The sequence below is a fragment of the Lemur catta genome, chromosome 16, assembly GCF_020740605.2.
Source record: "Lemur catta isolate mLemCat1 chromosome 16, mLemCat1.pri, whole genome shotgun sequence".
Taxonomy (NCBI): domain Eukaryota; kingdom Metazoa; phylum Chordata; class Mammalia; order Primates; family Lemuridae; genus Lemur; species Lemur catta.
The window spans coordinates 4,591,427-4,610,669 of NC_059143.1; the positions used below are offsets into that span (position 1 = coordinate 4,591,427).

At 48.1% G+C, this 19,243-nt stretch overlaps 1 protein-coding gene across 1 annotated transcript; it reads left to right on the forward strand.

Moving 5' to 3' along the window:
- Positions 1–9,611: 9,611 nt before the first annotated feature.
- MC5R (melanocortin 5 receptor) lies at positions 9,612–12,255 on the forward strand. Its single transcript, XM_045527830.1, has 2 exons — positions 9,612–9,670; positions 11,240–12,255. The coding sequence occupies exons 1-2, from the start codon at positions 9,658–9,660 to the stop codon at positions 12,253–12,255; spliced, it is 1,029 nt and encodes a 342-aa protein (XP_045383786.1). The 5' UTR covers positions 9,612–9,657.
- The last annotated feature ends 6,988 nt before the right edge of the window (positions 12,256–19,243 follow it).

Here is a 19,243-nt window from a genome sequence, read left to right on the forward strand (position 1 = left end):
GGTGCGCCAGGTGAGTTACATGCATGGGCTGCTGCGAGATGCAGCTTTTTTTATTTTAAAAATAACATTTAGGCCGGGCACAGTGGCTCACGCCTGTAATCCTAGCACTCTGGGAGGCCGAGGCGGGAGGATTGCTCGACCTCAGGAGTTCGAGACCAGCCTGAGCAAGAGCGAAACCCCATCTCTACTAAAAATAGAAAGAAATGATCTGGAGAGCTAAAAATATACAGAAAAAAAAATTAGCCAGGCATGGTGGCACATGCCTATAGTCCCAGCTACTCGGAAGGCTGAGGCAGAAGGATTGCTTGAGCCCAGGAGTTTGAGGTTGCTGTGAGCTAGGCTGATGCCACGGCACTCTAGCCTGGGAAACAGAGCGAGACTCTGTCTCAAGAAAAGAAAACCAAAAAAAAAAAATAACACTTATAGTTTATGATTACAAATATAAAATATGTTCATGGTAGAAAATCTGGAAACTAGAGAAAAATGCACAAAAGAAAATAAAACTCATCTGTAATTGTGGCAACCAGAGATAACAATTTTGGTATAGATTCTAATGATCATAGCTGTCAGTTTACTTATCAATCATGTATCTACCTAACAAAATTGGGATAATACATTTAGCCACATGCCATCAACATTTTCCGTGCCATTACGTATTTTTCTAAAACAATCAAAGAACTGTCTGCACAGCATTGCATCATATGGTGCACTGTTATGCATTTTGTGTACCTTCTCCAATCCTAAAGGGACCTGGGTTGTCCTGAAACTTTGTACTGACTGATGTCAAACTTCATTATGCTCCAGATCAAGCATGGTAAAATTAATAAATTCAAAGTGTGGGAAAATAGGGAAAAACTAACAATCTCTGAGCCTAATACTCTCATCCATTTTCATGTTTATTTCCCACTAGTCTTTGTCCAAATACATAAATATTCTAACATGATTGCAACCAAAATGTACATTTGCATCTTATTATATCATAAACATTTTAAGCTGATTAATGATTTTCATAATTTTTAATGACTGGCTAATATTCTTCTCAGTGGACATATAATTATTTAATTTAGCATTACCCGATTACTTGTTTTGCCATTATGAATAATTCTTCAATGAACGTCTTTATGAGTACAGCTCTATCCTTCATTTGGGCTATATCCTTAGATAAAATCTAACAAGGGGGGAATGGGGTCTGCTTAAACTCCAACAGTGATATAAATATTAATTGCCTTAGTTTTTGAAAGTGGATCTACATTGGTTTTGTTATTGAGTATTTTATAAACTGAATTTCATTCTTAATACTACAAAACATGTTAAACTGGATAGTAGCACAATTTAGACAAGTAACAAGCAGATTTTAGATGAGACAGTGCTTGATTTGTGTAAAGGTATTTTTGAGTAAATACGCCTTGCAACTGTAGAAACTTGGTAGGACTAAGAAGCATTCATAAAAAATTAACTAATTAACAGCACACCTGGCAAAGCCTCTTCATGGAGACGGTTTTAAAGACCAGCACCTATTTTACGCGTGTCTTATATGTTTGTGAGGTGAACGTGATAACCACTACACTACAGAATCTCCTAGTACTTGTGAACATAAGGAAATTCAAGAAGTAAATGCATGGACTATGAAAATACCTCCTTAGTTTCTGCTTAAACTAATTGAGCTTCAGTACAGTATTTAGTAAACAGTACATGATGGCAGGGGTCTAAAAGCTAAGATCCTAACAATTTTTTTGTTTTCCAGGAAGAACTGGAACAGAAACGGAAGCGTGAGCCACAGAGTGGGTCAGGAACGCCCTTGCTTACTGCCTTTGGTCACAATCTCTCCCACAGTAGCAGCCGGGAAAGAGCTAATGGCTAAAACTTTTCAAATTAATACACGAAGAGTTTCTGAAAGTATAAAATACGATGTAAAAGCAAACAGCCGCAGGTAAAAGCTGAGTCCCCACGATCCGCTGCTGCGGAGACTGAGGACACGTGTCCCCGTGGCTGCAGTCACAGCTCACTGTCATCAGCAGAGAGGGAATGAGCACTCTGTGGCTGTCACCACGGTGAAGACTCTTAACTACCCACTCAATATTTCTAAAAATATATCCTGATTGCCTGGCTTTTCTTTCTCTCATCATTTACCTTCTCTTCACACCTAAATAAGCCACACTGGAAAGGAAGAAAACTGGATGTGAAATCTTATTTATGCCTTAAATCCTCGGTTTCTTTGAGATAAAACATTGTTCAACATTATAATTCTTTTGGCTGTTCTCTCAAATCTCTTCTTGAAATAAGTAGGTTAGAACTAAGTAGTACTCACGCTTGCCACTTGTGCTGGAATGTCATGTGTGGCTTTCTAAGGTCAAACCTTCCCTCTTGTCCAGATGCCAGTGACCAGAAGTGTGGCAGGAGCACTTTCTGGTCACTGCCTAATGCCTGTCCTCTCTTCCGAGGGCTGCACGTTCTAGAGGAAGAAGTGGGTCCCTGTGGCCAAGCTTGAGCCATGTGAAAACCCACCTGGCTGAGGTTGGTTGGCCCTTGCCGGGATCAGTGACTCAGGAGCTGGGCCAATCAGATGAGTTCTCGGGAACGTGAGCACAGAGGGTAGCTGGGATTGTCTGGATTATTGCAGGTGAGTGTTTGCCCCACTTCCCTCTCCCCATTGTGGGTGGGATGCTTCACGGCCCTGGACGTTGGGGGTGGCCATGCCACCTGCTTTGGCAGATGAAATGGTAGAAGGAGGCTCCCAGTCACAGGTCTTAGTATGTTCGTGGGTCAACTTGGCCCTTGTGCTCTGATGGTCTGGCAGGAGAATATGCCCCAGGTTCCTTCATGTTGAACCCAAGTGAGTGGGGAGCTGCCCCTCATAGCACTGGGACAAGGCCTGAGCAGACCTCAAACAACCTTCAATCTGGAGTCTTGGAGCCTAAGGTCTAGCGTAGCCTCGCTGAATTGCAGTTGAACTGAGTGGAGACTAGATTATTTTCATATTAAGCCCTGTATTTTAGGGTGTTTTATGATGCAGCATTGCTGAAGCAATGGTTTGGTTATTAGTTCCTAGAGATGGCAGGTCATTTAGATTGGGCTTGGGGTGGCCATTCTGGGGCCCTATAAAGTGGAGAATGCATGGAGGGAACTTCAGACATCTGCTCACCCCACGGGAATGTGTTCTCTGCTTCCTGGAGATGGTTTTAAGTGAGCTAGGAAGAGGGAGTCGGCTCTTAGTCAAATGAATGGTACACATTTTTTCCCAATGTCTTGTGACATTATTTTTTTGCAGACTGGAATTTTGTAATAAGGAAGACCAATATCTTGAAGAAAATGTGTTGATAAATTTAGGGAATGACTGTGTAGTGACAATGAAAAGTGGCCCTGGATCTAAATATTCATAACAAATTCAAATTGGCATTCTTTTTTTGGAGACCAGAGTCTTGCTCTGTTGCCTGGGCTAGAGTGCCATGGCATTAGCCTAGCTCACAGCAACCTCAAACTCCTGGGTTCAAGCCACCTGCCTGCGTCAGTCTCCCCAGTAGCTAGAACTACAGGCCTGCAGCACCATGCTCAGCTAATTTTTTCTATTTTTAGTAGAGATGGAGTCTTGCTCTTGCTCAGGGATCGGGATGGTCTTGAACTCCTGAGCTCAAATGGTTCTCCCACCTCGGCCTCCCAGAGGCAAGGATTACAGGTGTGAGCCACTGTGCCCCGCTGGCATTCTTACACATAGTCACAATGCAAAATGAGAAAGAAGCAAAAGCTATTCAACTTGAAAGCTGTTAAGGCTGTTAAATGTTAAATATTGTAAAAAATGCAGTGTGTCCCTGACTGCAGGTGTGGAAATGGGCTTTCTGGAAGTTTATGAAAGGGGAAGGGAGTCTGTGTTGACTTGAAGGCCTGCTGGTTTAGTCAGAAGCATAGCAATGAGACAGAGAAATCGCAATGTCTTCCTGGTGTGAGGAAGAGGTCTTTTCCTTTTTCCTCCCCTCCCCTCCCCTTCCCTTCCCTTTCCACAAAAGAGTTTGCATCACTCCACTGGTGAATCATTCAGTGTATTTATAATCTTTAATGAATGTTAAAACAGTGATATTCGTGTGCTGGTATGTAAGAATGCAGATGTTCTTCGAGGCTGTGATACAATAGGATAAGTGAGAAAAGAGAGTGTGCAGTAGAATTTTGGGACATAGGATTTTCTTAGCTGCAAGTATAAGAAAAACAAATCAAATCTGTGAAAATGATAAAGGGAATATATTAACTCAGGTGACTGAGAACTCCAGAAAAGGCCAGGCTTGAAGAAAGGCAGGACCAGTGGGTCAACAGCACAGATCAGTCCTGGCTTTGCTCTGACCTTTCGGCTCAGTCTCCACCTAGGGCAGCTGTTGGGGTGGACAGTTGGTTGTCAGCAATACCCAGGGCTCTGTAGGGCTGTACACAGAAATTCACATCCTAGGACCCTGTTGACTGAACGGACCTCCTCTTGGCAAAGGGACCCCAGAAAAACCTTAAAACTGAGCTCTCAGCCATGCAGGGAGGGAGGTCAGACACGATTCCACTCTTTACACCCCTCCCTTTTGTAGGAGACTAATTGCAAACAGGACCGAGGCCTTGCAAGGCAAAGGCTAAGACAGCCTGCAGGAGTCCGTGTATTGGCCTTACTCTATGATCAGAAGGCTTCCTTATCTTAACTTAAAACGTTCCTTTCTACTGATTTTAAGCCTTGAGGCAAAGCTTTATTTCTTTAACCAATCACACATTAAAGAATCTCTGAATCCACCTGTAACCTGTAAGCCCCTGCTTCGAGATGTCCTGCCTTTTCAGGCCAAACCAATGTACACCTTCCATGTATTGATTTATGACTTTACCTGCAAATCCTGTCTCCCTAAAATGTACAAAATAAAATTTTAACCCAGCTGCCTCGGGGTCACTTTCTTAGGACCTTTTGAGATTGTGTAGCTCCAGATCATGGTCACTCATATGTGGTTCAGAATAAACCTCTTTAAATTATTTCACAGACTTTTTTTTTCTTTTTCTTTTTCTTCATTAACAAGGCTTTAAATCATGCTTTGTGGGAGACACAGAATATACCTTTGTGGTATCTAGCCCTGAAGAAAGATAACATTTTTTTCCCCAGAAATTCCTAAAAAAGTCTGCTTTCATCTCATTTGCCTGAGTTGGGTCACATGCCCACATGCCACTAATCTTTATGGCTAAAGGACTGTGAAGGCCACACTGGGTCTACACATCTGGGAAGTGTCAGCCCAAACCTGGTCCCTGGTTCCCACCAAGGGAAGTGCTCTGCCCAGCAAGGGGTTCACAGTGTGCTGGGTGGGGTTTAAGGCAGGCAGATAATTCTTAATACAGTGCAGGGAGATCAGAGCTAGGATGGCTGAGGAAGGTGGCAGCCACTCAGGCAGCTGTCAGGATGTCTGCGGAAGAGTCCCAGCAGCAGCAGGGCCTGGATCTGAAGGATGAGCAGGAGCTTGTGTTACTGCCCGGTCAGGTCCTTGGCCCACTGCCCAGACAGAGGCCAGGACAGCAGGAGTTGCAGCGGACAAAGAGTTTAATACTGCAAGAAGTCAAGTGAGGAGATGGGAGAAATTTCTCAAATCCACCCCCCTGAGAGTTTTGGGGCTAGGATTTTTAAAGGTGGTTTGGCAAACAAAGGGCAGGGAATCAGGTCTGCATTTGGCTGGGGTTGGGAAGCAGCAATTGTCTTCTTGGCTGAGACAGTTCCTGGGTAGAAGGTTGCGGGACTGGTTGGACTGGTTCCCACACATGGCCACTGGTCCAGTTGGTGTCAGTTGGTCCCCCCAAATGCAGAGTCTGGAAGATATCTCAAAGACCAGCCTTAGGTTTTACAATAGTGATGTTATCTACAGGAGCAATTGGGGAAGTCACAAGTCTTACCCCATCAGGGATCCGTGACACTCAGGCAGGAAGCAGTGATGGCAGTCTGCAAGTTAGGGAACATTGGCCGCTTAACTTTTAGCTGTGTCTATACTTCTGTAGAAATCAGACTTTTATCACACTTCCTGTGTTCCGGCCTTACCTTATTTTAACATAGGCGGTTTCAGTTGGTGGACACAGGAGGAGGAGAGACAGAAAGGACATCAGGTTGCTGGGAAGCCTGAAGTAGCATCTACTACAGAGGACTTGTTAAATAACAGTTGGCAAGGTAACCACAGGAACTGTAAGAAAAGATTTAAATATTACAAAAGAGACCTTCCTCTCTAGATACTGTGGCCGACTTCCCAGTGATTATCCAAACATTGGGCTGGGCAAGCTCAGGGTCTCTCAGTGAGCTGTATAGTACCTTCCAAAGGAACACAGTGAGTTCAATTTGCTTATTGGGATTTATGTGCTTCTAGAAGAAAAGGACTCTATTCAGGTTTCTCTCTAACATTCTTAGCTTTCTACTATGTACAGAGGATGCTTGCTGAATCCTGTTTAAAGATGAGAGGAGTATAAGATTTAAAAAATAATCCTTCCTAAGGATTTTGAGAATCTTGATTTACATGGCATTACAGAGATCATGTATTTCTGATGGTCAAAGCAAAATAAAATATTGAACACAAACAAATAATATGAAAAGCCCCCAAGCCCCACCCCAAATCCCCAAGGTTCAAGGCCTCTCTTTCTTGAGGAAGGCATGTCCGACTGTTGGTATGTAAGAGTCTCACTGTCCAAACATTCTGCATAGCCTGCCTGTTCAGGGCCAGTTTTTGTTTTCAGTCTTGATGTTCAGGTGTGTCAGGGAGCACTACTTTGTGATTTTGCTGCTACTGCAAACAGTGGTGTCTGAGCATGAATGGGCCAGGTCCCTGGGTGCTGGGGATACGCGATTCAGCCCGGGGGCTCTTCATCTCATTGTGGGGTGCTGCCATTGACTTACATCCTTCCTCACTCTTGAGCTGTTTCCTCACTATGGATGGACTGATCTTCTAAAACTACAAACCTGAGAATGTTACCTTCCTGCTTAAAACCTTGCAAGGTCTCCATTGCCCTCAGACTAGGCTCAGAACCTTTGGGTAACCTGAAAAGCATCACATGCCTTTGCTGCTCCCTCCCTGGCCACCTACCCTGGCTACTGGCATTCTCTCTCTTCCACCTCCCGCCTCTCCCACCTGGTGACCTTCCTTTCACCCTTCAGCTACCCACCTCATGCTTCAGCCATGCCTTTCCCTTGTTGCCCTTTCTACCTGTCCAACTCTCATCCCTTTGCCTCTCACCTCCCTCTGTTCCTCTCCAGCTGCATGTCCTTTTTTGTGGCAATGGGACCAAGGAACAAGATTTAATTTCCTATTCTCTGGATTAAGAACAGACATTGCCTAGAAGCGTGGATTCAGATCCTGATCCTGCTTTCCTCCTCAGCTGAGAAGTCACATGACTACTCTGACTCTCAGTCTCCTTATCCGTTAAGATGGTGGGGAAAATATTGACTTTATAGGGTTGCTGGGAAAATTCACTGAAAATATGGCTATGCACACCACAGTATTGGGCATTGCAGGCTCTCAGAAAATGTTCATTCCATTTTCTCCTTTTGTAAATAAGATAGGAAACTTGGTGCACATTTAGGACTCTGTTGTCTTGTGTTCAGGTGTGATATGGGCAGGTGTGTCTCCACAGACAGGAGCTTTGCGACGGGAAGGTCGAGTTCAACAGCTGGTGTCATCACTTATGAGCCAAGTGGGGTCAGAAACTCTCCTTAGCTTTGCTGAGCCTCAAGGTCTGCATCCGTGAAAATGGCAATAATTATAATAGCTCCCAGGGCTGCTGTGAGGGGCAGGAAAGTGCTTTGAACTCCTTGGAGTTTTGATATAATTGTATCTAACATTTTGGAATTGTGTCTTCCTCTCTCACTGTTCTATCCAGGCGAACTTTGCTGCTGTAGCAGCTCTCAGTCTCCTCATTTGGCATGGGTCTCGGCACAGAGGTGACAGCCAATGGTAGAAACAGGGATGTGCCACCCAGACCCCTTCCAGGGAGGACTGGCTGAGTGCGCAGCGCAGCCTGTCCTGCTGGACCTCACAGTGTCCCTGAGGCAGCTGGCTGCTGGTGAAGGAGCCGGGCGGAGCACAAGGGCCGCAGCTGTGGGGCCTGCTGGTCCCTCTGCTTCTCCTCCTTCCCCCTCCCCACCCGCCCCAGGTGCTGACCCCAGGGGGGCGGCTTCCCATGGCATTGTGCACAGAGGACTCCTCTCAGAGAATCCAGCCGGTGACATTCATGTCCAGAGAGATTTCACCCTTAGAAGCCTTCATAGATGTGACTCCATGTGTTTTCTCTGTGCATTTGAATTGGCGATCATCTCTGTTGTCATTGCTCAAGAAATAAAACAAAATAAAACACAAAGTTGTTGCACATTACTCTGGTCTTTCACTAGAAAGGAATATTTCATGTGGAATTTGGTAGCTCATAGAATGCTTTGTTATTGTGTGTTAAGTATTGTTCTTAGAATGCTATTTGGGAGACAAAGTTTCCAGTGACAGGAACAGTTGAAGAGCTCAGTCTACATTCTCTTATTTCTATTAACCCTGATTCAATTATTTTCCTGCAAGAAACAGATCATTCCTACCCCCACTTAAACTGTTTCAGAATAGAAAAATAATTGAAATGTCTCCCCAGTTTATTTAACCAAGTCAGGGTAACCTAAATAACAAAACCGGGTAAAGATAGCACGAAGCAAGAGAACTGCAAATCATACCCAGCAGCGCTTTAAAAGAATAATGTCCAGGGGCCGCGGGGCCCTCAGAGGGCAGCACGGTGCTGGGCAAAGCGCTGGGGCTCTCGGGTCAGGCCAGGGGTCCGTCCCAGTGTTGGGAACGTGGGCTTGCAAGGTCCCCTCTCTAAGCACCAGCTCCCTCCTTTGTGAGATGGGAATGATAATAAAACCCACTTCCTAGGGTTTGTCATTCACGGACAGCAGCCAGTGCGGCCGGGCACACAGGGCCCCCAGATGCACGCCACCCTGATCGTTACGGAGGCCGCCGCGCCACGGGGTCCCCGTGACTATCTTGCACAGAAGTCTCCACTGTAGCACTTTCCTGGGAAACCAGGATGTTTTGCAGAGCTCCCTCTGATCTTGGATGTAAGATCACGGGGATGCTCGAATCCGCCAGCGCTTTCTGTCGGCTGTTCCCTCCCTCATACACACATTCTCAGTTCCCAGCATGAAGAATCCCGTCGTGGGATTCCGTCCGCGGTTCCCAGCGTGGCGCCGGCCGGCCGGGCTGCGTCCCCCGTGCCCGGGGTGCTGCTGGTGCGCGGCCGAGAGCAGCCCCGTGCGTGCCCCGTGCGTGCCGCCTCGCCCGCGCGGTCGCTAGTGCGTCTGCCCGCGGTCTTGCACAGAGGTGCCCTTTGGGGCGTCGAAGGTCAGCGTTGGAGGTACGCGAGAAATGAAAGGTCCAGAAACCACTGTCAAAAGCCAGGGCATCCGGTCGGAGGAAGTTCTCTTTTCCGTCCGGTGACGACGCCGGCGGTAGTTTACAGGGCCCGGGGCGCGGCAGGGCGGCCCGGAGGAGGAGTCAGTGCTGGGCCCTGGCCCCGGCTCTGCCAGAGGACACTCCTCGGGGGAGAAAAGTGGCCGCTGTCCCGTGGAATCCGAACGACAGAGTGGTCTTAGAGCTCAGCATTTTGTTTTATTTCAGAATATCACGGGGGTGCAAACGTTTTGGTCACATGGATTCCTTCTGTACGGTCTGCGACCCAGAGAGTGTGCCCTGGCCCCGCGGGTGTGAATTTACATCCCCGCCTGCCCCAGCTCGGCGGCTAAACAGCGCGCAGGAGGAGGAAAGGAGAAAGGGAAAAGAACCGCCAGCCAGGGTTTAATAAAAGACAAAAGCACTCGCAGGCACTTTTGGGGCAGAACGCCGCCCTGCGGCAGGTGTGCCGGGAGCTGCCCCGGGAAAGGCGGCCGAGCGCCGGCTGCAGCGCGGGCCGCCGGGTGGAGCCGGGAGGAGCCCAGGCGCGGCGCGGCGCGGGCAGGTGCGGGCGGAGCGCCGCGGGGCGGGGCGCGCGGGCAGCATAAAGGCCGGGCCGTGGCGCGCGGGGCTCGGAGGGGCCGGCCGGTGGGCTGAGCCCGTGCGCGCAGGTGCCCGCTGAGCGCCGCCCCGAGGGACGCGCCCGGTGCCGGAGCAGAGCCCAGGAAGAGCACCGGTAACTAGCCACAACTTTCCATTCCCTTGAAATAGCCTGGAAACATGCAAAATCATGCTCACCCGACGTGTGGAGGAGCGCGCGATGGCAGCTAGCTTGTCCAGTGAATTTTTAAAACAGCTCGATATGACGTTTAATATGATAGCACAATTGGTTGATATCTCTGAGATAGAACTGGACATAAATATATAAAAAGTGATGGCAGTTCCATAACTACTTATGATTACCAGTACTGATGAAAATGATGACAGAAATTCTGACTCTCTCCCCAGATGTGCTCTGAGTTTGGGTGGCAGAGGGATTTTTGAATATGAATCATGAGAGAGAAATGGTGCAACAAAGGAGTGAAGTGTCTGGCTAGTACTTAGTAAATTTAAATCGCTCGTTGCTTCATACTGTGCTCATGTGGAACTTATAAAACTATTCATCAGACTTCATGGAATTTCAAATAATGCAGAAGTCAGGGAACTATATTTATTGAGGGAAAACAGCATTCTGTTTTCCTCAGTTTTAACATGTATGAGCAACCTAAGCTTGCAAATTGAAGACAGTAACTTTTTGCATGTGATTATGCTCAAGGTAACAGCCTGCCTTGGTTATAGCCTTGGTGACAACTATGGAGGCTGGGTCCTAGCGGGTCTGAGAAGCGTCAGGACAAATGTTATGGATGCATCTGTCTGTGTATTCTTCAGAGATTGGAGCACACTTCAGGAAAATGTAGTGCATTAGGAATGTGAAAATCAGGAGACTGGTTGGGATTTTGTAGGTTATGAACTGGGGACACTTTGGAGAGTGACCCTGGGTGCCAGGACAACAGGCACACAAAGTGAAACTGTCCTGGGCACATGGAGATGAATGTCACTCTATTAAGGCATATATGAAGGAGCTTAAAGGGAGCAGAACGGAAGAGGCTGGTGAGAGGCTATGCCCACGCGTCAGGCAGGACAGTATTCGGGGGTCAGGAATGCGAGTCAGAATGGGGCAAGCCATGCCCCCTCCTCTGATGCACCCCCTTTCTTAGGTGTGCTTGCTTTGGGCATGCGGTTGTAGTTCTTTGGTAGACTGTTAACCTCTCTGAGCTATGAATTAAAAACCTGTTTTACAGTAAATTTGTGCCAAGAAGAGGAGGCATTTTCTCCAGCAATGAATTCCTCATTTCACCTGCATTTCTGGGATCTCAACCTGAATGCTACAGAGGGCAACCTTTCAGGACCAAATGTCAAGAACAAGTCTTCGCTCTGTGAAGACATGGGCATCGCTGTGGAAGTGTTTCTGACTCTGGGTCTCATCAGCCTCTTGGAGAACATCTTGGTCATAGGGGCCATTGTGAAGAACAGGAACTTGCACTCTCCCATGTATTTCTTCGTGTGCAGCCTTGCAGTGGCTGACATGCTGGTGAGCCTGTCCAATGCCTGGGAGACCATCACCATATACTTAATAAACAACAAGCACCTGGTGATAGCAGATGTCTTTGTGCGTCACATTGACAATGTCTTTGACTCCATGATCTGCATTTCCGTGGTGGCTTCCATGTGCAGTCTGCTGGCCATCGCGGTGGATCGGTACGTCACCATCTTCTACGCCCTGCGCTACCACCACATCATGACGGTGAGGCGCTCTGGGGTGATTATCGCGGGCATCTGGACCTTCTGCACAGGCTGCGGCATCGTTTTCATCATTTACTACGAATCCACTTATGTTATCATTTGCCTCATCTGCATGTTCTTCACCATGTTGTTCCTCATGGTGTCTCTGTACATACACATGTTCCTCCTGGCACGGACCCACATCAAGCGCATGGCAGCTCTGCCTGGATGTGGTTCCGCACTGCAGAGGACCGGCATGACGGGCGCCGTCACCCTTGCCATGCTGCTGGGCGTGTTCATCGTGTGCTGGGCCCCGTTCTTCCTCCATCTCATTGTGATCATTTCGTGCCCCCAGAACCTCTATTGCTCTTGTTTCATGTCTCACTTCAACATGTACCTCATACTCATCATGTGCAACTCTGTGATCGATCCTCTGATCTATGCCTTCCGCAGCCAAGAGATTCGGAAGACCTTTAAAGAGATGATTTGTTGCCATGGCCTCAGAACCGCCTGCAGGCTCCCGAGCAGGTATTAAAGAGAGTGCGCCTCTCCGTGGCTCTCTTCTCCTTCTCTGGCGCACCTAGGAGCCAGTCGTAAGGCCACAGCTGAGGAGTAAGCAAGGTCACTCGCAACCCAAAGCGTGCATGACCTTTCTCTCTCCCAGCTCAGACTTGGGCCTCGGATCTGCTCCTCCTGCAGCGCCTGTGACTGTTGTGTCAAATGTGCTTGTTGCTTATCAGTTCTAGGCACAACCTGTGACAATTTCTCACTGTCCTTTTTCCATCCTCCTGTTTCTACTGCTCCCACCCATTTCTGGGGGTCCCCTCCGTCCTCTGTGTAGCAAGTGTGAGTCCTGGGGGGGATGTACAAAGTCCTGAGCGTGGGTCTAAGCGTGGGGAGGACCGACTGCTGCTGAGGGAGAAGCTGTGCCTACCCGCGTCGCATGTGGTTGCCTCCTCTGCCCCGAAGCGGCCCTCGCTCCGCTCGGCGCACCCACGAGTTGTGCCTGCTTTTCAGGGCAGAACAGCAAAGTCACATTCTTTCCATCTGAAATTCCCTGCTCATTTGTTCTGGGATGTCTCCACAGCTCTCCTTTCCTGATTTGGTTTATGTCTTGTGCCCATAATTGCCTGAGGGTGGGATTTCCTTAATTATACTTCTGTCAATCATGGTGTTGCACTTACCCAGACATAAAACTCTGTGCTGCAAACCTTGCCTCGTGTGTTTGACAGTCTGTGACTCTGTCTTGCTGTGTTATTTGTACTCATTCCAGGGTTTCCCAAGGGGTGTTGTGGGGCCACGTCAGGAGCTCAAGGTGCCCCCGTGCAGCATGTGACACATGCCCACAGCCAAGCTTGCTCTGACTGGCCCACACTGGGTCTTCCTTGGCATCTGAAACCCTGTGACGGTGCACTTGGCAGCATGTCAGTCTGATTCCAGCAGCCGGCAAGGGTCAGGGGCCCAACCTGTCACCAGGGAGCCCCGCCCAACCGAGAATGGAGTGAGAAAATCTGCGCTCAGGTCCTCACTCTGCCATTCGCTGCTGTGCAGCCCTCATCACCTCACTTCCGGTTCCACATCTGCGCCAACCTCACAGGATGGTCGTGAGAACTGCATGAAATAATGCAAGAATTTCTTGTAAATTTGTAAAGTGCTCTAAGGGTTTGCTTTTTTATTTTAAAGAAATGACCGAGATGGGGTACATACTCAGGGCGGGCACAGGGACCCGTGGTCAGGGCAGTGGCCAGGACAATGGGAGGTCAGCTCAGCCCCAGAGGAGCTGTGTGGGCCCGATCTGCCGTGTAGGGCTTGGGCCTCATCGCTCTCACGGCCCATTCTTGTAATGACTTTTTGATATTATTATTTTCTCTTTTGATTTGGACATGTATATCTAGACTGCTCCCAATGAAAAAAAAATGTAAGTAAAACAGAGGGTCATTGGATCGCATGACAATGAGCTGCTGGTGTAGAAGAGGGACCTTTCCCTGGGAGGCCTGTCGGGGCAGAAAGGCTTCCCGGTGTAGTCACGTAAGTGCTTGCAGATGTGACCCCCACCCTTGGGAGTGCAGAGTCAGGGCAAACACGGTGCTGGCTTCAGCAGGACCATGCATGACACATCCACATCTTTTGAAAACTGGCAAATTAGCAGGTTGTTGGCAACTGAGTTTTGAAGGGGCCTCTATCCCTTAAAATGTTTCCTGTTCCTTCTTGTTGAAAATTCAGGTGTGTATCCAGGAATGGGAAGAAAGTGATCTGTATGTGATTATCACAGGAAACCACAGTTCCGTGTTCCCCTGGGACATCTCCCAGGAATCTGGGATCTGTGGAAGCCTCTCTGCCTTCTCATCTCTGTGTCCCTGTTGGCTGTAGCATTTCTGGGATGGAGTAGGCGCTCAGTAAAGGACGAATGTGTATCACCCTTCTGCCTAATCGGAAAGAGCACTCACCGAGGCTGCTGGAGTGCCAGCCATGTGGGCAGAATGAAGCCTCCACCCTGGGGTTTGCTTTGGCTCCGTCTGGGAACCCAGTGCTCATTCAGCTAATTCTCTGCTCTGGGGCATCATGACTTACTACAAGGTCTGACTTTTTATATAGAGGTCTTTAAGGAAATGCTCAAATGTCTTTTAATCTCTATATAGTATAGAAATATCCCAAATATTCAGATGTGTTTTTATTTGGAAGAAATACATGTATGTAGTGACTCAGTGAACATCTGTAAATGAGCCAACCCCTGGCACCCATCATGAAGTCCCCACCCCCGAAAACATATAGAACTGTCAAATATTGTACGGTATTGTATATTAACTGTCTGCTTCCTTAGGAACTTTGCTAGGTGTAAAAACACGTGTTCAGAGAAATGGTTGATAAAATGGAAGGGTCAGACCACCCACTTGAACTAGTCACGCCGATGTGTGATACTCAGTGTTTCTGGTCTTTTTGCCAATTTGTCAGCAGCTGCTGCAAAATGAGAAACTACATTCATTGGTAAATTGTGATGACGTTTCCTTGCCAGTGTTTACTGCCAGTAGGATGGCCATTTCTCAATTCAAAGTGATAGAACTACCAAATCACACACTTGACTTTATACAGTGTGCAAAAGTCTCTGCCTTGGTAGACAAGTAAGAATGAATACCTTGGAGCTATCACCTATCATGTGCTCAGCTAGGTGTGGCCAATGGGGAATCTCTGCCATCAAAGAACTTATCAGACATGAAATGTTTCCAGAGATGTGGAAACAATGTCCACAAATCAAAATACTACAAACAACTAAATGTAGGCCTGTGAGGCACAGACGCTGCCTGTGTAAAATGAGGGCTGTCATTTTACATATTGTCAGATAAATTCTCCTGCACCTATAGTGGCGGTATTCACTGGTGGGTGTGGGGGTGCATATCTGAGTTTTGGGGTAAGGGAGTAACTTTGAAAAATATCCCAGGTAGTCTTTACATCTGGAGACCAATAAACTAAAAGGACAACTTGTCTGAGCCCTTCCCCCAAGCCAGTAAATACTGGTGGGATGGAGGCACACAGACACCCCCACTCGAGGACGGAAGATGGGGGAGGCTCATGGGCATTGTGCGGCTCGTGGCTGCCGGGCTTGTGGGCGCAGACCTGGACGTGTTTCCTAGACTTGCTGCATGTTTCTCCTTTCGGTCCATGTGACCTGTCCTCTTTCGCACTGTAGTTATGTGGACATTGAGTCCATCAGCTTTGAGGGAGAACTGTGCCTTTAGTTCCCTTCCCCGAGCCATTTTGTCCAACGGGAAGATTCCGGGTCACTTTCAATGCATCCTCGCTGGACCTTCCCCGAGACGAGACGGCTTCCGTACCCCACACAGACGAGTCAGTCATAGGGGTGGCAGCATCCCCTGATTGGATCCTGGCGCCAAATCTGAGTTTTAATTGCTTATTTATTCAGCTTTCTTAGTTTTATCTTTTACTTGTTGGGTTGACAAGAGCTGTCTCTTCCCACTCTGAAGTCCTGGGCTCTGGATTTTCTTGAATTTTTCTTTTTTCCCCCAAAGATGGTTTTGAATGTATCACTAAATACTTCTATTTATTTATTTAAAAAAAATTGTGGTAAAATATGCATAAAAAAAAGTTACCATTTTAGCTGTTTTTAATCTCTCAGTTCTGTGTCATGAAGGGCATCTGCATTGTTGTGCTACCAGCCTGAGTCCCTCTGTCCGTGCTGGCGTGCGGGTAATTCTCTCCTTACGTGCCTCTTTCTCGTAGTATCTCAGTAAACGCACCCAACAGCAACCAACACACACTACGGGGTTAAGTTTTCCCACCTTCCCGCATGTCATTATGTATGTTATCTGTCATCCAGGCTCTCTTTTTTGCCACCATGAACCATGGATTGCCATCCTTCCTTGCTGTCTGTGCACCCATTTAAGTATTATTCAGCCACTTTTAAGTAACAATTTCTGTACTAGTCGGGGTAGTTGAGGCCAATGCTTCTCAAACTTTAACAGCCACAGGAGACGAGATCTTATTAAGACGCAGGTGCGGGACCGGCGGGTCTGGAGTGGGCCGAAGCTCTGCACTTGAAACCAGCTCCCGGCTGCTGCTGGTCCGAGGGTGAGAACAAATCTATCCTGCAGAAACAAACAGCTCCCGTGTTTCAGTGACTTAACACAACACCGGTTTGTTTTTCTATCGTGTTACACGCTCCACACCAATCAGCAGGGAGTCTGACTGTAGTCTCTCAGGGACCCAGCTGGTGGAAGCTGCATCCGGACACACACTTGCAATGAGATTCTATTTCTACTCTTATTTCTCTTATCAACATAAGTCACATGGTCTAATATCGAAGTGGGCTGCAGAAATCCAGTCCTACCACGTGCCTAGCGGGAAGAGAACCGGACGTTGGTGGATAGCACCACTGTGCCCAGCGTGAGGCTGGGCGTGTGGCCCTGCAGTGCCAGGCCCCCTAGGAGTTTACAGGCCAGGCCCTGGGCGTGTGCGGGAAGGTCACGCTGTGTAATTAGGAACGAGCAGTGGGGCACGGCTGTGCACATACGGGCTCCCATGTCAGAGTGCGGATGCCCACAGGGGCTTGTGGGGCACGCGTCAGGGTTGTGGGGTGGGGGGTGAGCTTGGAAAAGTCTCTGAGGTGACTGGGATATGTTTAGCTCTTTGCTCCTTTCCCAGGGAGAGTCACTGTTGAGTGGGACGTCCGAGAGAGGGTTAAGGAGATTGACCCACGCGCTTATCACGTACGGCCTTGAGGCTGCGCGGGATTTGCAGAGCTGCAGAGGAAAGGGGAGACGGACGGGAGGGCGCTGGGTCAGAGGCCGATGATGCTTCCTGGCGAGACAGCCAGGTGAGAGCCAGGGCGGTGCGGGGCGGGAGACAACAAGCACCGGGACAGCTGGAAAGGCCAAGGGGGAAGTGTCTGTTTCACAGGAATGAGGGGGCAATTGAGAGTTTTTCTTTTCCCCCCTGTCTTTTTAAATACATGGCATGATCAGATAAAAGCTGTGTTTGTAAATTAGTTTTCTCTCTCTCCTGTTGGGAGAGATGGGGGAGGCCGTCCGGTCAGGGAGGACCAAGAGCTGCGCTGGGCTCCGCTGTGGAACAGGGTGGGGAGCGTCTCTGCCGGGCACCCCGTCTACCAGCCAGTTTACAAAAAGGGACTCAGACTCTACTTTGCCAGTAATTGCTACTATCTCCCCGCATTACGTAGGTGCTTCCCTCGGTGTTCACTAGGACTGTGCTTGGTTTGGGGCTGCTAGATTGGGTGCTAACGCTTGTTCCCTGTGATGTCTTTCAGATCATAACTGCCTGTCTGTCTGTCCCATCCCTCCTTTGATGCACTCCCTTCTCTTACCTGGAGTCCAGGGGAACTTCATTAAGCCTTTTGCACTTGGCTCTGTACAAAGACACAGCTACACTGTTCGTCATCTCAGCGTTTCCCTGACCGGTGACACCATTTCCGGGAGAATGTGGGAGGATTCCCTGCAAGCTGACGCATAAAGAAAGGTGACCTGGCCCCTTGGCGCCCCTGCGTGAGCATGCCTCGTCCGCATTAGCAAGATCTGGGTTGAAACGAATGTGTTATGAAAGCAGGACCAGATAAAGCCATCTTTAGGGATCTGGCAACATACACTTGATAATTTCTTCAGCTGCTTCTCTATTTTTCTGTCCTCTTTGCCACTGCACTGCTTGCCTACTTTTCTTTTCTACCATGGACTGCTGTGCCCATGGGAACCTGGCTTCCACCCTGGGCCCCCACTGAAGTGCCACTCACCGATTCAAAGGCCCTTCTAGGGTTATACCTTCTTTGCCTCATTTACAATGTTTGAAACTATTATCTGAGTTTTAAAACTCCCTCCCTCAGCCTTCAGGACTATCCACCCTGATCCTGACCTTCTCTGCCCCAACATTGCTTTTTGTCTCTCCCACTCCCACACTTGGGCTGGCCCCAATATTGTATCTTTAGAATTTTTCCTTTTATTTTATAATTTTTCTCTTGGTGATCTCATCAACTTCCATGATTTTGACTTTTAACTCCAGGAAAATGATTCCCAAATTCGTTGTCTCCAGCCTTAACTCCCCCACTAAACTTCTGCCTGGCGTCTTGGGGAAATGCAGCCGGGCATCTTGAACTTCACCTCACAGAGCTCCTCTCCCCGCCTCCCTGTGCTGGTGAAGTCATTTCTGCTCTTGAAGACCAGAGGTCTTGGGGCATCTTGGATTCCTTTCTCTCCCTTGACATGGTTACCGAGTCAGTTGGAAAATCCTGTAGGATCTACTGCTGTGATGTCTCGTGCCTTAATTCCCACCGCCACAAGTGGGTTCTGTCTCGTTACCTGTAAGTATGGATCTTCATGTCAACATCTAAACTACCTCCAGCCTCTTCCTGTGCCTACCTGGCTTTAAGTGCTGTCCTGTTGGTGTCACTCCCTCTATTCAGAAACCATCAGTAACTCCGAAGGGCTTCCCTTATTAGGTGCCAAATCCTCACCTTAACCTTCAGTTGTCCCCAAAATGTTAGGACTCTTCCTGCCGTCCTACACAGCAATGGCATCAGGCTCTGTGACCATGACTTGTGCTTCTCTGCTTCAGGTTTTGTTAAAGCTGCACAGTCTGCAGGGAACACCCTCCACGTCCACATGAGCCTTCAAGTTCGTTCCAAATGCCTTTCCTTCCATGAGTCCTTTTTATTCTCCATTGTCATAGCTCGTGATGGCGCACACTCTCCCCGGTGTTTCAGACCTGAGGGTTTCCAAGTTCTTCACCAGAGCACGGGAATCTCTGTGAGAAGGGACAGCGTCATTTAGGGCAGCGCTTTCCCATAGAACTTTGTGCCACGATGACAATGTTCTATTTCGACTTTGTCCACTGCAGTAGCCACTAGCTACATGCAGCAACTAAGAATTTGAAATGTGGCCAGTGTGACTGAGGACCTGAATTTTTAATTTATTTAATTTTGGTTAATTGATATCTACACTTAAGTAACCACATGACTAATGACTACTATACTGGACAGCACACAGTTAGAATTTGGTTCATTG